This window comes from Alnus glutinosa, chromosome 7 (assembly GCF_958979055.1).
Source record: "Alnus glutinosa chromosome 7, dhAlnGlut1.1, whole genome shotgun sequence".
Taxonomy (NCBI): domain Eukaryota; kingdom Viridiplantae; phylum Streptophyta; class Magnoliopsida; order Fagales; family Betulaceae; genus Alnus; species Alnus glutinosa.
In genome coordinates this window covers 21,773,825-21,792,038 of record NC_084892.1, presented here as the reverse complement: position 1 = coordinate 21,792,038, position 18,214 = coordinate 21,773,825, and the positions used below count along the sequence as shown (strand labels likewise).

At 40.3% G+C, this 18,214-nt stretch overlaps 1 protein-coding gene across 1 annotated transcript; it reads left to right on the top strand.

The window, feature by feature from the left end:
* Positions 1-894: 894 nt before the first annotated feature.
* LOC133873067 (protein S40-4) lies at positions 895-2,108 on the top strand. The gene has a single exon (XM_062310783.1). The coding sequence runs from the start codon at positions 1,065-1,067 to the stop codon at positions 1,575-1,577; it is 513 nt and encodes a 170-aa protein (XP_062166767.1). The 5' UTR covers positions 895-1,064; the 3' UTR covers positions 1,578-2,108.
* Positions 2,109-18,214: the final 16,106 nt, after the last annotated feature.

Sequence of the window (18,214 nt, the reverse complement as noted above, 5' to 3'; positions counted from 1 at the left end):
CAGTTTTAATTTTTTTTTGGTATAATTTTTTTTTTATTTTAAAGTTTTTTAAAAATATTTTTTTAGTTTTTATTTTATTTTAATAATTTTATGAAGGGTATTTTTGTCATTAGGGGGACATTGACAGTTTTTGGTAGTTTAGGGGGGGACATTGACACAATTGGTAGTTTAGGGGGAACATTGACAATTAAGTGGTAGTTTGAGGGAGTTATGTGTACTTTTATATATATATTTCAAAAAAAAATGTCACGTGGGTAAAATGATGGTGCGATGGAAAGGGGCTGGATAACAGTATTTTACCATTAGTAATTTAATAAAATATTAATAATAAAGCGATAGTTTAAGAGGTTTACGTGTAAAAAATAATCGTGTATCATGTCTCTCACATATCTCTTTCTCCTAAATAAACGTGTATCATGTCTATATATGTATAGTTCGGCATGCCTAACCAATTATATATCTTTATCAAGATCAGTAAACGAACACACATCCCTAGAAACACGAACAGCTGGCAACCTTAATAATAAAAAGCTTGCCCTATAATCGACCACACAAAAACATTTATGGCGGTGGATAATGGATATCAGGATACTGGTTATTTTCCGCGTCGCGACAAAAAAAATCGAAATGGGGGAAATTCTGTGTACCTGACGTGGCACGATATGGACATTCGGATCTTTCATCTTTATTAGACCGTGATGGGCGGTAGGGCTCAGTGGTTGACGTAGCCAGTAGGTGAAAGACCAGAACAAAAGCGTGTCATAGGCTCCAAACTGTCAATTGCATTCGAGTAGTCGATCAGATAGTTCTGATTGGCCCACGTGTCCTCTTCGTCCGACATTTGGATTAACTGAGAAATTAAACTCATCATGCAAACACACGACTACACGAGGACGGAGGATTCATACACATTTTACACATACACCCTTTTCCTAAGTTTCCTGTTGTCTTTTTTAGTAACTTTTATTGTCTGTAGTTCGTACAAAGAAAGAGAGAGAGAGAGAGAGCTTATCCATTACACCATTATAAAAATGCAGAAAATTCAAGCTTTGGAGAATATGTAGATGGATCATTGCAGTGGACAAAGAACAGACATGGCATCCAGGAAAATCTTCCATGCTAAAAACCCAACAGCTTCCGATGATGTCTTCGAGTTTGATGAGGCTGATGTTTGGAATGTTAATCCCAGCTGTCATGTTTCACCATTGGAGACCAAGAAAACTCTGCCAATCTGGCGGCAACCTAAGAAAGTAGTGATCCCTAGGAAGACAGTGTCGACAGACGTGGGTGACAGGACCCCAGTAGTGGCATCGGCATCCTTGCCGGTGAACATACCAGACTGGTCGAAGATTCTTAAAGAGGACTATACTGAGCACCGGAAAAGAGAGAGCGACGAAGATGGTGATACTTTTGACGATGAAGAAGATCATGACAATAGGCTTCCTCCCCATGAGTATTTAGCGAGGACTCGAGGCGCTTCTTTTTCTGTTCATGAAGGGATAGGGAGGACTTTGAAAGGGAGGGACTTGCGACAGGTGAGGAATGCAATTTGGAAGAAAGTTGGGTTTGAAGATTAGCAGAGGAGATTAGAATTATTGGGTTGTTTTTTGGACCACATAGATCATATCATGCACTCACTGTTTTTCTCTGCAACTCTGTTCATCTTCTTTCCCGAGTTCTATGGATTCTGGGTGTCTGATCGAGTTTTACTAACAGGATCGATCACTCGTGCGTGTAATCCTAATTAACTTTGTGATTGTAGCTAAATCTCAGTGATCATTACGAGTTCAGATCGCCATTTTTTTTTCTTGTATGTTTTCATTTCGTTTTACTTCTTGATTTCTATTTTGGTGGGAATTGATCGATTGTGCAGAGGAGATGATGAGGAAGGTGACGTGATCGAATTCAATTCATATGGATTAGTGGTACTGGTAGGTAAGAAAAGTACAGATTAGCTAGAACAATCCTTTGAGTAAAATCCATGTCCCTCAGGCCTCAAATCTAAGAGGGCCTTTCAACCTCCTTAAGGATCGTAAATATGTCCTTGGCCATTGACTTGTATCTCTTTTGTTCCAAAAACTGTATGAGAAATGTTGCTATGTTTTAAATTTGGTGGTTTCTCTCACCTTCTTATTCCTTTATGCCTCTATTTATTAAAATAATAGAAAAAAAAAAAATTGAAAAACCTTATAGCATTTCTCAAACGGTATATTAATTAACTAAAAACATGGGGCTGATATGGATTTACATGCACACAGGAGAGCCACTAGGATAAACTCTAAAAGAATTATGGGATACAGCCCATATTGACTAGCTAGCTAAGAAAATAAGAGAGAATCTATTGAATGAAAACGAAAAACTAGAAACATGGGGCATTGCCTAATTAATCACCTAATTGGAAGAATATATGAGAATCTATTGAATAAATATAGTAGGTATTATTGCATGAGAAATACTACACACATTCTTACTCTCAAAAGTACAAGTGCATGCACACTTCATGACATGGCAATGAAAAAAATTACTATTTGATCTAACATTCAATAGTAATTTATCTAAAATCTAATGATTATTTTCACTGCCACGTTAAATGGTGTGCATGTAGAAGCATGAATATGTGTAGTATTTCTTTTATTATATTAATGATCGATATTGTCAAATATTGAGTAGAGAGGTTTAAGGGATTGATTAATATATTGATCAAATTATACTAATGCTCTGTTTGTTTCGACGTAAAATTTTTTGAAAAAATATTTTCGACATTTTTTGGTGTTTGGTGGGGGCGAAAATAATAGTCAACGAAAATCATTTTCAATTTGACCGTAAAAGCCTTTTTAATTTTTGGAAAACGATTTACGGTTTAAAACCGTAAATTGTTTTATAAATTTAAACTCTGTATTCTTGCACGCACGTTTGTGGGAATCCACCACTGCCGAGCAATGAAGTTTGTTGGTAACCTGACTCTATTGCTGAAGATCCCCGAATTTTAGTATCCGATTGCCGGAATCCGGCGGCATTGGCTAGATTCTGGCAATGGTCGCTAGAATTCAGCAAATAGGCTAGAATTCGGCGACTTTGCTGGGTTCTGGCAAACCTGATTTTGGCCAAACTAGCCGGAATTCAACCAATACAGCCGAATTCCGGTCGTTTTGTCTAGATTTCAGTCAGTTTGGCTGAAATTTGTAAATTTCTACTAGAATCCGTCGACTTTGTCGAATTCCGGCAAACCACCAAATTGGCTGGAATCTGACCAGCACGACTAGAATTCGGCAATACAGCCGAATTCTAGTAGTTTTTGTCCGAATTCTAGCCAGTTTGGCCAAAATCCGAAGACGGTTGTCGGACATTGACGAATTCCGTTTTACGCCGTTGGTGATTAATTTTTCATACAAACCAAATGCCGAAAAATATTTTCAAAAAAATCATTTTTTTTTTTTTCTAAAAAATGATTTCATCAAAAATATTTTACGACGGAAAACATTTTATGTCGAAACAAATGGAGCATGAGTAAAAAATCCTACTTCTATGATTTTCTCCCTATCAAATAAAATATTTTCCATGTATGATGTTATATCTTTAATATCTTATAAATGTAGGTATTCCTTTGTAATATATATATAGATTTAATAATTAGGACAAATTGTTCATAGATGCAAAATTATTAGTGTTCAAGTGAGCGGTTAAAAACCACTCCACATCAGATATTCATCCATCCACATAGGTTACATCCGATTACTCCAAGCTGACAAATACCATATATGCTATCTCACATATGCGGGCGTGTACATATATAAAACTTTCATATTTGAATTCAATCTATAAATATATGTATTGTCTAATGTTTACAATTCAATTTGTATTTTCATATTACAAGTTACAAATGTATTTAGTTTAAAAATTGGATTAAGCTCATTTAAGGATTTTTTTTTTTATTTTATTTTAAAAAAAGACCATATAAATTAAAGTTTATCGTAAAAAAAACTAAAAATCTAAAAGAAGCTAAAAAAAGAGCTCAAAAGGTAAAGCGGACAGTTAGTTAAAAAAAACCCATTCAGTGTATTCTCCAATATTCCATATGGAAACAAACAGAAAACAGAAAACAGAAAACTGCCATTGCCTCTTCCAATTGCCAAAACTTTAAAAAGCCTCAATATATACCAATGTGCTCGCCATTCGGTGTATCTATCTATCTACCTATCTATCTATCTATCTAGACTTTCCTTCAAGTTTATCATAATCGGCTTAGGAAAGGGTACGTGTAAAAGAAAAGGGAGAAAGTCATAATTTGAAGGCAACGTGTTCAAATCTGAGTTTGACTGAAAGTTAATTACCAGTACTTGGTAATTAATCAAAAGCCAAAAGTAATTAATTTATCCAGTGGTAATAAATTTTCAAACATGGGGCGCTGCTTGATTTTGTTTCCCTGGTTTGTTTCCCTTAGTATTAGGTTTGGTTCATAAAGTAATATTAATTAAAGTTTTGGAGGATCTAGATCGAGAGCTAGCTTAAGGTTAGCTTTCAGGGTTAATTTGTTGGTATAGGTTGTTGTCTAGGAAAGTATACTCCGAATAGGCTTCCTTAATTATGCCACTGTAATTATAATAGACCCATCAATCTATAGATTATTTCTTTTTTTAACCATGGCAGGTTCAAAGACCGATAAAAACACTGCTAACACATTAATGAAAGATGAAAATATAGTATTTTGCATTACCACGAAATAATACAATTTCAAAAGAGTACTTTTGTGTTAACTTAGCATGGGCAAAACTAGTAAGGGATTTGGGAGGATTTCAAATGTTCCCCAAATTTTTTTTTAAAAGACTCATAATGATATAATTTTTTAAAAATCAAATTTTTATCCCTACATTTTTTTTTTTCGTCCCTCACACAATCTAGCCATACACCTATATTTCTTCCAAAACAATCTCCATGTTGGAGGTTTACAATCAATCACGTGTGGCCCATATACGAAGAAACTTCTCTCTCATTCGAAGAAAACCGTTGTCGGTTGAAGCCTACAACTCAGATGAAATGGTTACAATTATGATCACGTTCCCTTGATTCTCGCCTGGACTTCTCGCCATCGCTGTAAGACTAGCAAACTCAGCGTAACCACTTTGGTCTCGGTCCGCCGCCTGATCCAATTCTTACCGCACCTAAAGTCCTAGTTGTTCCCTCTGTATGATTTAGCGTTCAAAATCTAATGATTATTTTTACTATCACGTTAAGTGGTGTGTACTTAAGAGTGTAGAAGTAGGAGTGTGTGTAATATTTCTTTTATTATATTAATGATATTGTCAAATATTGAGTAGAGAGGTTTATGGGATTAATTGATATATTGATCAAATTATACTAATGCCTAGTTTGTTTCTATGTAAAATGTTTTCTGGAAAATATTTTCATCATTTTTTGGTGTTTGGTGAGGGGCGAAAATAATGGTCAACAGAAATCATTTTCAGCTTGACCGTAAAAGCCTATTTAATTTTTGAAAATCGATTTATGATTTTCAAAATCATCATTCGTTTTATGGATTTAAACTATGCATTCTTGCACGCACGTTTGTGGGAATCTGCCACTGCTAAGTACTGAAGTTTGTTGGTAACCTGACTCTACCGCCGAAAATTCTCGAATTTTAGTATCTGATTATTGAAATCCGGCGGCATTGGCTGGATTCGGGTGATTTGTGGGATTCCAATAGACCAAATTCTGGCCAATTTAGTCGAAATCTGACTAGTACGGCCGGAATTTGGCCAGTACAACCAGATTTCGGTCGTTTTGTCTGGATTCTGACAAATTTGGCCGAAATCTAAAAATTTCTGCCAGAATCTGACGACTTTGTCAGATTCTGGCATACCAGATTTCAGCCAAATTGGCTAGAATCTGACCAGTACGGCCGGAATCCGACCAGTACAACCGAATTCTTGTTGTTTTTGTCTGGATTCCAGACAGTTTGGCCGAAATCCAAAGACGGCTGCCGGACGTTGCTGGATTCCGTTTTATGCCGTTGGTGATTTTTTCGTACGAGTTAAACGCCAAAAAATATTTTTCAGGAAATCATATTTTCTAAAAAATGATTTTGTCGAAAATATTTTACGACGAAAAACATTTTACGTCGAAACAAACGGAATATAAGTGAAAAATCATATTTCTATGATTTTCTCCCTATCAAATAAAATATTTTCCAATATCTATATATTTCAGATTAGAATTCAATTTATAAATATTTGTATTTTCATATTACAATTTACAAATGTATTTAGTTTAAAAATTGGATTAAGTTCATCTAAAAAAGCTTTAAAAAAAAAAATAAGACCATATAAATTAAGTTCATAATTTTTTTTTTTTCTGTTAAAAAAAACTAAAAGCCTAAAAGAAACTCAAAAAAGAGCCCAAAAGGTAAAGCGGACAGTTGATTAAAAAAAACCCATTCAGTGTATCTAGAGAGCTAATATTTAGGTTTGGTTCATAAAATAATATTAATTAAAGTTTTGGAGGATCTAGAGAGCTAGCTTAAGGTTAGCTTTGATGGTTAATTTGTTGGTATAGGTTGATGTCAAGGAAAGTAAACTCCGAATAGGCTTCCAAATTATGACACTGTAATAAGAGAAATGGTTTTACAGTGTGATTGCCCATCAATCTACAGATATTTTTCTTTTTAAACCATGGCTGACTGAAAGACCGATGAAAACGCCATTAACACATCAATGTGGGATGAAACCTCCAAAGAATACAATATCAAAAGAGTAGTTTTCGTGTCAACTTAATTAGCATGGGCGGAACTAGTAAGGGGTTTTGGAGGACTTCAAATGTTTCCCAAAATTCTTTTAAAAGACTCATATAATTTTTTTTTTTTAAATCAAATTTTTAACCCTTAATATATATATTTTTTTCATCCGTCACCTCCAACTCTATAAGGTTAGCATAGAAACGTGTCTGTACTGTAGATATAGATCGGGCTGCTTTACTTAATGGGTCCTTTACAGCTTGGGCTGCTATAGAAATGGAAGTAGATGCACCATCTATTATTCTAATTAATTGCACCAGCCCTATAAGTGAGTTGATCCGTTTATGCTAAACTCCAACTCTATAATTTTGTATTGTATTCATGTCATATTTGCGAGTCATATAAAAAATTACAAACCCTAGCTATTTGACCTGACAACCACCCTTTTTCCACACTCACCTGCCTAGCTTTCCCACAAATTTTCCCATGAGATATAAAAAACTGTTTGTTTTATCTTAGAGACTGAGAGCTGAAGGGAAAGAATCTGTGAGAGAGAATGAGGGAGGAGAGGGAGAGGTTTTTTATTGGAAAAACTTCAATTTTACCGTATGAAGTTGTCAGTAATTTGCAATTCACTCACCGATGTTTCAATTTTGTCAATTTCAGCCCATAAAATTGAAGAGTCACTACAAAAAAAAATGCCTTTCTTGACGTTTTAATCTTGACATTTATATAAATGTCAGGATAATATTTTTTATTGTGGCACATTGTCAAAAAATGTCAGGAAAAAAGAAAAAAATTCCTGACATTTCACAATGTGCCAGGAATGTTAAACTTTCTTGACACATAATTTTATTGGTCAAGAAAATTGTAAAAAAATTTGTGGCTTTTAAATATGTGCCAGAAAATTATAATTTAATGTCATATAATTTTAAATTCCTGACATTTAGACATATGCCATGAATATTTTTGGCAAAATTAAAAGCCCGCCTAATTCTAATTCTGTTTTCACGATTCAATCAGTTTTCCTTTACTAACTGATGCACACGTACGCATTAATATAAATTTTTCCTATCTTTTTGCTCTTTTTCCTCTCATATCTCTCCTTTTCCCCTCATATCTCTCCCTTTCCCCTCATATCTCTCCCTCATCTCCCGTAAGTTGCATTATTTGTTGTTTTTTTTTTTTTTTTCAATTTTTTCCCCTCATATCTCTCCCTCATCTCCTGTAAGTAGCATTATTTGTTTTATTTTTTTTTTCAATCTTTTTTCCCCTCATATCTCTCCATCTCAGTACTGATCTCTCTCTCTCTCTCTCTCTCTCTCTCTCTCTCCAGATGCAGCGCTGCCCTCATCGACTCGATCTCCTCCCTCGAACTCCATCGGTATGTTACCCCTCTCTCTCTCTCTCGATATCTTCCATACAAGTCATCTTTCAGAGAATGATAAACTACTGATGATAAACTACATATGAAAATGCAGGAATGAGAATACATGTTGGGGAATATTTTGCAGACAAAATGCAAGGACTTGGGATATACACCTTCAAGAATGGGGAGACACAGTCCGGATTGATTAAAAATCTAACTAAATACTTTTGTAGCTTGTTGATGACTATGTGATTGATCATATTAATTTTTTGTAACAACTAGTATAGTACTTGGATGTTTCTTAATTAATAGTTGGGATTGTTTGATGCTATTTTGTTATATTAATTAAATATATAATATGTTTTCCCTTGGTTATTTGTCAATTTTGATTATATATTTTATAAGGTTTTAAAAAAATTGATTATATTGGAATAATTCCAGTATAATCAAATTTTTTAAATTGAAAATCAACTTTCCTGGCACATGATATATGTGCCAGTAAACTAATGGAAACTAAGGTTTAGTGGCACATAAATCATGTGCAATGAAACACGATTTTATGGCACATATATTATGTTTCGTGGCACATATATATGTGCCAGAAAATTGAGTTTCTTGGCACATGATTTATGTGCCAGCAAAATTAATTCCCTGCACATATATCATGTGTCAGAAAATCAATTTTACTAACACATAACTTATGTGTCAGGAAATTTTCCTGACACATAAGTTATATGTCAAGAAATAAACTTTCTTGACTACAAAGCTGCGACATTAGAGATATGTGAGGAATTAAAAGTCAAGAATTGTTTCTTGACATTTAATACATATTTCTTGACACATAATAAATGTCAAGAAATGCCTTTTTTTTTGTAGTGAGTACTTATGGAGAGGATTTCTGTACGTATGTTGCTCGCCCTTTTGATCCGGTCTGGTTTGTACTAAAGAAGTGCCCACCTCTTTAACCATGCATGTGGTTGGCGGCGTGCAAGAGAGAGGGAGAAAGGTTTTTGGGCACGGCCAAGTTTTGGATTTGCTGATTCTATGGGTCGATTCTAGTGTAGAGAATGGCTGGTTCGCCAATGGAGAGGGTTGTGGTGGAACCCTACCAGCAACCGTTGAATAAGGGCATGCATTGGTTAGTTTCAGAGACGACGACGACATGGACATTTTTCACGAAACGCTGCGTTTCAAATAATGGCATTTTCGATAAATCTAGACCAAAAATCGCATGGGCCATTCACATGTACTACTTCCGTCACTTGAGATGGCAAATTTGGACGGAATGAGGTACATTGAAATTTTTTTCAACTTTATGGGTTGCAATTGACGAAATTAAAACATTGGTGAATGAATTGCAAATTGTTGACAACTTCATGGGAGTAAATTGAAGTTTACCCTTTTTTATTTGTTTAAAGAAGGAGAATAGAATAATAATAAATAAATAAATAAAAAATAGAGCCTTCATATACGAAGGATCACTGTAACATTTTGTTTAAGATGATGGATAAGAAAGAATTGGGTGTGGGGGTGATTTTAAGACGTGGTTCTTCAAAATTTGAAGAAAAATGGTGTTTGAAGGACCAGACATGGATGCTCTTACAGGCCTTACGTGCTAAGATTGAAAAAAAAGTAAAGGTCTTATACACGGTTGTTAAAGCAAGCACTAGCACTAGCACTTACCAACTATTCGAATGAAAAATATTTCATTCAAAAAATATGATATTACCTGTTGATGATTTTTTTGGGCCAGTGACGTGGCATGATCAGAGACGTCCCCTTCATCTGCGCCTTGGCCTGCAAAACAGGAAAGACCCGCCGGGGGTTGGCCGGCGGAGCCTCCTCCGATGATCAAGTCAGTCCAGTATTTAAGTGAAGAGGAGAGAGAGAGAGAGAGTTCAGAGAATAATGAATTACCTTTTCATTATTTTTTTTATTCCCTTTTTATACCCCGATGTGCTATATGTCCTTTTTACCCTTGTCAAGCACAAGGCCCAATGGAGACGTCTGATATCTTCTCTGACTTGATTTGACTGGTCTCATAAATATTGAAAGCTTCCTGTAACCAAGGTTCTCGTCCGGGGACTAACCTCTTCCGGGATCCAAAATCCCATGAGTGGGCCAATCCGGCCCACTCCAAAGTGGGGACAAATATTTCCCTAACAATTACCCCCCAATTCTCATATCTTTATTATAAAGGTATGGAGAATTCACCTATTGGGACCCCTAGAATTCAGTTGATTCTGCCAATCATTCTTCATCCACTCTGCGTAACGCCCTCTTCGGACTCCGTGGAAATTTAAGTGTTTCTTTGACTGCCGCTCCACGCGGCTCCAAGCCATTTATGGCAAGCAATCAGGAATTTATTTCCATCATAAATTCACCATTAGTTAGGCTCACCTAACACCCCATAAATCATGCGTACCTTGATCATCATTATTTTCCTATTTATTTGCCATTTCCTTTGCAAGAAGGTCATTGGTCTCCAGATTGCTCATTTGAGTAGATTTCCCTCTCTTCTTATTCCCTTTCTGGAGATCGGATCTTTTTCTTTTATCCTATTTGAACTCTTCAAACTTTCTCACAATGTTCTTCATTCCTGGTGCGGTCTTCACGACCGAGCATATTCACAAATCCATTAAGGATGGTTTTGGTTTAGAAGTTCACCGCCGTAAAGCATCGGCTCTCCACGGCGGTTCCATCGAATGTGCGATCTCCGGCTTTAGGCGTACGGGGGTGCGCGTCTTCTGGCTTCACACCAACCTGTTCTTGTCCAGCCTACAGGAACTGTGCAACACCCAAATTTTGCCCCAACGGCTCGTGGGAGCCCAGCTGTTCAAGCCGCGCTCGGAATTTGCGCGGACGATCCCTTCAAGGTTTCCAGGCAATTCCTCTTTGCAGTGTTAGGATTATTTGCAATCAGATGACTACCATGCATAGTATTCCTTCGAGGTTGTCTGTTCTCTTCGTCTTCGCGTACGTGTGCCCTCTGAGTAAATCTAATAAAATCTTCTTCTTTGACGGAAGTTACGCCCTTATGACGTGAATTCCAAATTAATCTCTAATAATTTCCTCGGATGACCACCGAAATGGATGTCTCATAAATCGTAAAATTACGCCCGCACAACATCATGCCATGCATTAGCATTATGCTTTCCCGGACAATGATTCCGATGGCATTTTAACATATCCACCGTTCCCAATAGTCGGAAACCTTTCGTCGGACCATTAATTTCTTTTGGTGGATGGATGCCCGTTAACCGGCACGCCTAAAGTTAGGGGACTGCTAGAGGCGCAGTTGCCCTTTCCATTTCTTCAAAGAAGAGGTAATCACCCCAATTTCCCTATTCGACTTTTGGGTCGTTAGACTGGAAATTTTTCGTCCTTGATATAACCCCAAGCATAGATAGCTCCCGATGACGGACGAGCTGCCACAATTAATTCTGTCTTTAATATTGGCAAATTAACTAGTGTCATCTTCTGCTGTCATCGCCCCCTGGTCCTCTACCGAGAGGGGAGATCTTTTGTCCAAAATTGGACATTTCTCGTCACCCCCCTGTCCTCTACCGAGAGGGGTGGTCCATTGTCCAAAATTGGACTTTTCTCCTCACCCCCCTGGTCCTCTACCAAGAGGGGTGGTTCTTTGTCTAAAACTGGACATTTCTCATCACCCCCCTGGTCCTCTACCAGGAGGGGAGATCCTTTGTCAGAGATCGGACTTTTCTCGTCACCCTTCTGTCCTCTACCGAGAGGGGTGGTCCATTGTCCAAAATTGGACTTTTCTTCATCACCCCCTTGGTCCTCTACCAGGAAGGGAGATCCTTTGTCCGAGATTGGACTTTTCTCGTCACCCCTCTGTCCTCTACCAGGAGGGGAGATCCTTTGTCCGAGATCGGACTTTTTTGGTCACCCCTGTGTCCTCTACCGAGAGGGGTGGTCCATTGTCCAAAATTGGACTTTTCTCATCACCCCTTGGTCCTCTACCAGGAGGGGAGATCTTTTGTCCAAAACTGGACATTTCTCATCACCCCCTGGTCCTCTACCAGGAGGGGAGATCCTTTGTCCGAGATCGGACTTTTTTCGTCACCCCTCTGTCCTCTACCGAGAGGGGTGGTTCTTTGTCCAAAATTGGACTTTTCTCCTCACCCCCCTGGTCCTCTACCAAAAGGGGCGGTCCTTTGTCCGAGATTGGACTTTTTTCGTCACCCCCTTGTCCTCTACCGAGAGGGGCGGTCCATTGTCCGAGATCGGACTTTCCTCATCACCCCCCTGTCCTCTACCTAGAGGGGTGGTCCATTGTCCAAAATTGCACTTTTCTCGTCACCCCCCTGTCCTCTACCGAGAGGGGTGGTCCATTGTCCAAAATTGGACTTTTCTCGTCACCCCCTGTCCTCTACCGAGAGGGGTGGTCCATTGTCCAAAATTGGACTTTTCTCCTCACCCCCCTGGTCCTCTACCAAGAGGGGAGATCTTTTGTCCAAAATTGGACATTTCTCATCACCACCCTGGTCCTCTACCAGGAGGGGAGATCCTTTGTCCAAGATCGGACTTTTCTCGTCACCCCTCTGTCCTCTACCGAGAGGGGTGGTCCATTGTCCAAAATTGGACTTTTCTCCTCACCCCCCTGGCCCTCTACCAGGAGGGGAGATCTTTTGTCCAAAACTGGACATTTCTCATCACCCCCCTGGTCCTTTACCAGGAGGGGAGATCCTTTGTCCGAGATCGGACTTTTCTCGTCACCCCTCTGTCCTCTACCGAGAGGGGTGGTCCATTGTCCAAAATTGGACTTTTCTTCATCACCCCCTTGGTCCTCTACCAGGAGGGGAGATCCTTTGTCCGAGATCGGACTTTTCTCGTCACCCCTCTGTCCTCTACCAGGAGGGGAGATCCTTTATCCGAGATCGGACTTTTCTCGTCACCCCTCTGTCCTCTACCGAGAGGGGTGGTCCATTGTCCAAAATTGGACTTTTCTCATCACCCCCCTGGTCCTCTACCAGGAAGGGAGATCTTTTGTCCAAAACTGGACATTTCTCATCACCCCCTGGTCCTCTACCAGGAGGGGAGATCCTTTGTCCGAGATCGGACTTTTCTCGTCACCCCTCTGTCCTCTACCGAGAGGGGTGGTTCTTTGTCCAAGATTGGACTTTTCTCCTCACCCCCTGATCCTCTACCAAAAGGGGCGGTCCTTTGTCCGAGATTGGACTTTTTTCGTCACCCCCTTGTCCTCTACCGAGAGGGGCGGTCCATTGTCCGAGATCGGACTTTCCTCATCACCCCCCTGTCCTCTACCGAGAGGGGTGGTTCTTTGTCCAAAATTGAACTTTTCTCGTCACCCCCCTGTCCTCTACCGAAAGGGGTGGTCCATTGTCCAAAATTGGACTTTTCTCCTCACCCCCTTGGTCCTCTACCAAGAGGAGAGATCTTTTGTCCAAAATTGGACATTTCTCATCACCCTCCTGGTCCTCTACCAGGAGGGGAGATCCTTTGTCCGAGATCAGACTTTTCTCGTCACCCCTCTGTCCTCTACCTAGAGGGGTGGTCCATTGTCCAAAATTGCACTTTTCTCGTCACCCCCCTGTCCTCTACCGAGAGGGGTGGTCCATTGTCCAAAATTGGACTTTTCTCGTCACCCCCCTGTCCTCTACCGAGAGGGGTGGTCCATTGTCCAAAATTGGACTTTTCTCCTCACCCCCTGGTCCTCTACCAAGAGGGGAGATCTTTTGTCCAAAATTGGACATTTCTCATCACCACCCTGGTCCTCTACCAGGAGGGGAGATCCTTTGTCCGAGATCGGACTTTTCTCGTCACCCCTCTGTCCTCTACCGAGAGGGGTGGTCCATTGTCCAAAATTGGACTTTTCTCCTCACCCCCATGGTCCTCTACCAGGAGGGGAGATCTTTTGTCCAAAACTGGACATTTCTCATCACCCCCCTGGTCCTTTACCAGGAGGGGAGATCGTTTGTCCGAGATCGGACTTTTCTCGTCACCCCTCTGTCCTCTACCGAGAGGGGTGGTCCATTGTCCAAAATTGGACTTTTCTTCATCACCCCCTTGGTCCTCTACCAGGAGGGGAGATCCTTTGTCCGAGATCGGACTTTTCTCGTCACCCCTCTGTCCTCTACCAGGAGGGGAGATCCTTTGTCCGAGATCGGACTTTTCTCGTCACCCCTCTGTCCTCTACCGAGAGGGGTGGTCCATTGTCCAAAATTGGACTTTTCTCATCACCCCCCTGGTCCTCTACCAGGAGGGGAGATCTTTTGTCCAAAACTGGACATTTCTCATCACCCCCCTAGTCCTCTACCAGGAGGGGAGATCCTTTGTCCGAGATCGGACTTTTCTCGTCACCCCTCTGTCCTCTACCGAGAGGGGTGGTTCTTTGTCCAAAATTGGACTTTTCTCCTCACCCCCCTGGTCCTTTACTAAGAGGGGCGGTCCTTTGTCCGAGATCGGACTTTTTTCGTCACCCCCTTGTCCTCTACCGAGAGGGGCGGTCCTTTGTCTGAGATCGGACATTTTTACGAGGTTATTACTCCTCTCCCGATTTTTTAACGAGGTTATTACTCCTCTTCCTTTAATCTAATACGGAAGTTATCGAAAATGTCATCAGAAATGTTAACGGGATTTTACATATCAAATATTTGACAACCAATCTTCCAAGCTCTTACCCCCCCAAAGCACTCCGGCCTGAGGAGAGCTAGCCGGAGTGATTTGTCCTGGGAACATAAAGCCTGTGAAAATGAATCAATGCCAAAAAACTAAATGCCGATGTCGGATATTCTCCCGTTAGTCCCTTATTAAGGGCGGGCTCCTTTCCACCCCCTATCCATAACCAGGAGGGGGCCAAGTCCGAGGTCGGACGTTCTCCCGTTAGTCCCCTATTAAGGGCGGGCTCCTTTCCACCCTCCTGTCCATAACCAGGAGGGGGCCAAGTCCGAGGTTGGACGTTCTCCCGTTAGTCCCCTATTAAGGGCGGGCTCCTTTCCACCCCCCTGTCCATAACCAGGAGGGGGCCAAGTCCGAGGTTGGACGTTCTCCCGTTAGTCCCCTATTAAGGGCGGGCTCCTGATTTTTTAACGAGGTTCTTACTCCTCTCATCCTTTGTTTTTTAAAGAGGTCGCGTCCTCGAATCCCTTGTTTTTTAACGAGGTCACGTCCTCGAATCCCTTGTTTTTTAACGAGGTCACGTCCTCGGATCCCTTGTTTTCTAACGAGGTCACGTCCTCGCCTGTTAACCAATTCAGAAATATCATCGGAGATTAATCCAGTTCTCGCTCCCAGACAGTGCTCTCGGAATGTAACTTCGAGAGCTTCCCTTTTCGCTTTATTTGTTTGTGCAATAAAAACAAAGCTCATGCAAAAATGCTACGGAAAAAGATCAATAAATCCAATGGGAGACCATCAAGATGGGATCAATTCCCGCCTCTGTATTATGAGCTCCAATATTTGTTAGGAGTCAGCAAATACAAACATGTATATCTAGCATTTACTCTTGAAATCATGAGATTATCAAAGGTCTCATAAATTATGCCTCTTAAGGGCACAATAGTTAATTAATTATTAGTCTCTGTCTTTCGCTGGAGAGACCTTCCCAGGTCTGACACTCCGAAATTTATATATATATATATATATATATATATATATATATATATATATATATATATATATATATATATATATATATATATATATATATATATATATATATATATATATATATATATATATATGTATATATATTCATGTATCCCTGCCATCAATATTTAATATCCAGAATTTAATAAAATGGAATAAAAAGAGAGAAATGGACTTATCTCAGCTCTTCCGATCTCTGGAGAGCGTACTTAGCCCCCCATCCATTCGGATCTTTAAGCCTAAACTTTGATGGATTGTCATCCTGCTACTAAATGTGTCCAGGGGGACATGCATTCTAATGGAGTACCCGTCGGAATACATCGGAAGCACACAGAGGGCGGGGGTGACCAGAACGATATGCACTGGGTCTCAGCTGTCTTCTTTTGACAACTGTTCAGTGCTCTTTCTCTCTTTAGCATCCTTGGCCTCTTCGTGTCCGAGGAGTGGGCCTTAGCTCACTAAATTCTTGTTCTTTATTTTTGTCAAAGTCGTCGAGGTCCCACCTTCCTGACCATCCTCTTTCTTCCTATCTCTCTTTTCTTTTCTAAAAAAGAATTTTAGCCAACTTGGATTTTCTTCCGCTGTGGTACCCAGGATCTTGAGTCTCATATCTTGCCGCTGATGTCATCGGAAAGCACCATTTCTCATTCAAACCAAGCAACACCCACACCCTCTGTACAGTACGGCTTGTACATGTTAAAATATACTTAAATATGCTTCAGCAACTAGACCTGGGGAAGCATGCGTGTAAGGTGCTATGGAAAGAAAAGCATGAGGTTGTCTCAGCCACTCGTGGTCCGGTCAGGATCTTGAACAATCTAGATTTGGTTGGCAAAACGCACACCATATCGACGACGTCCAAACAAGTCTAACCTGTCGCCGAGGTCAGTGTGGGTAAAAGTTTTCACAACTTATTCCCAAAAATATGGTGAAGACTTCATTTACACGTTGCTATCTCTAGGGTCCGGGGTTTAACTTGAAGTCCAGGGTCCAGGTTAGATCTCTTGCTGCTTCCTCAGGAGAAGACCGCCCTCCAGTCATGCAAGAAACAGTTGATCTCTCATGGGCTACCCTTCCAGTAACTTCCACCATAATTCCTATAGCTGAGGAGCAAAGGAGGGAAGTGACCATCTGCTGATGGGACCCTGATCCTCCGGTAAGATGAGTCTTTTTCAAGCAAGACTCCTTGCCTACGCACGGAGATGGCCATCCATAGCGCACTATAACGTTGGACATCCTCGGACTAACCCAAAACTCTTTTCAGAACCATTCAAGCCCTCAATTCTTGCTAACAAGCACATGCCCCACGAGGGGCCTTCCAATCAAGAAGAGGGGATGATGAACATGCAAAACTGAACATCAGCTTGCACTTGGTGAACTATTCGGGGAAGTCAAGAAAATTTTTATCTATTCCCACAGGCTTCTTCTTTCGCCATAACTGGTAAAAATATCGTGAGAAAGATACCAATCTCTGCAAGGGTCACCAAAATGGGACCCACATTTCATGACCTTCTTCCCGCTTAAAACGTTGTTACCTCTCCTTCATAATATACATAACCGATGAGCTGAATATTAGATCTTCGCTCCATTTAATGAGGCCAAATGGACCCCACTTCAATGTCGGACTTCTGTCCCAGCAATACCAAAGAGAAAGTTTATTCACCCTTCAAAGATAAGGACACTATGAAAATTTTACCCTCATTAGTTTCCAAGCAAAATCAATAATATTGTCAGGTAATCATGATTTTACACGACAACCAATAAAGCAAAGGCTTATACTTCTTACAACCTTCTTTTAATCTGAAACGTGTCCACTTCTTAACCTTGTGCTTTTCACAAATACATTTAATATTAAAAGCCATTCCTTTCACACGTGTGAAATCACCAATCACCTTCCATAAGCTTTCTAATCAACTATGGGAATCCTCACTCACCCTCTGTCTTCCAAGGTTGACCACCAAGAAATTACCTTCTTCCGTCAAGATTATCAAAATATCACTTTGAATCTAAAATTTTTTTAAAACGAAGATACAGAGTCGCAACTGATGCAAACCATGGAAGAAGAGTAGAGAACTTATCTTGTCTACACACACACAGAGACGATTGCCAACAGCAAGTCATACTAGGACGAGTTCCCACGGAAACATTGAGTTTGGGTCCATAACACTTGCGTCCAGATCTGTCAGACATAAACCCCACATCTACTCCATCTGCTCTCCCTTTCTTGACGAAGGGTGTTTCAGGTCACCAGTCATCGTTCTGAATTTTTGTTTTGGTAGGAGCGACCACGTCGTTCCCACAGATGGTGCCAATTGTTGATGATTTTTTTAGGCCGGTGACGTGGCATGATCAGAGACGTCCCCTTCATCCGCGCCTTGTCCTGCAAAACAAGAAAGACCCGCCGGGGGTTGGCCGACGGAGCCTCCTCTGACGTTCAAGTCAGTCCAGTATTTAAGTGAAGAGGAGAGAAAGAGAGAGCTCAGAGA

Bases quoted from the DNA above. Each gene is read 5' to 3' on its own strand.
- LOC133873067 (XM_062310783.1), top strand. From the start codon at position 1,065: ATGGATCATTGCAGTGGACAAAGAACAGACATGGCATCCAGGAAAATC.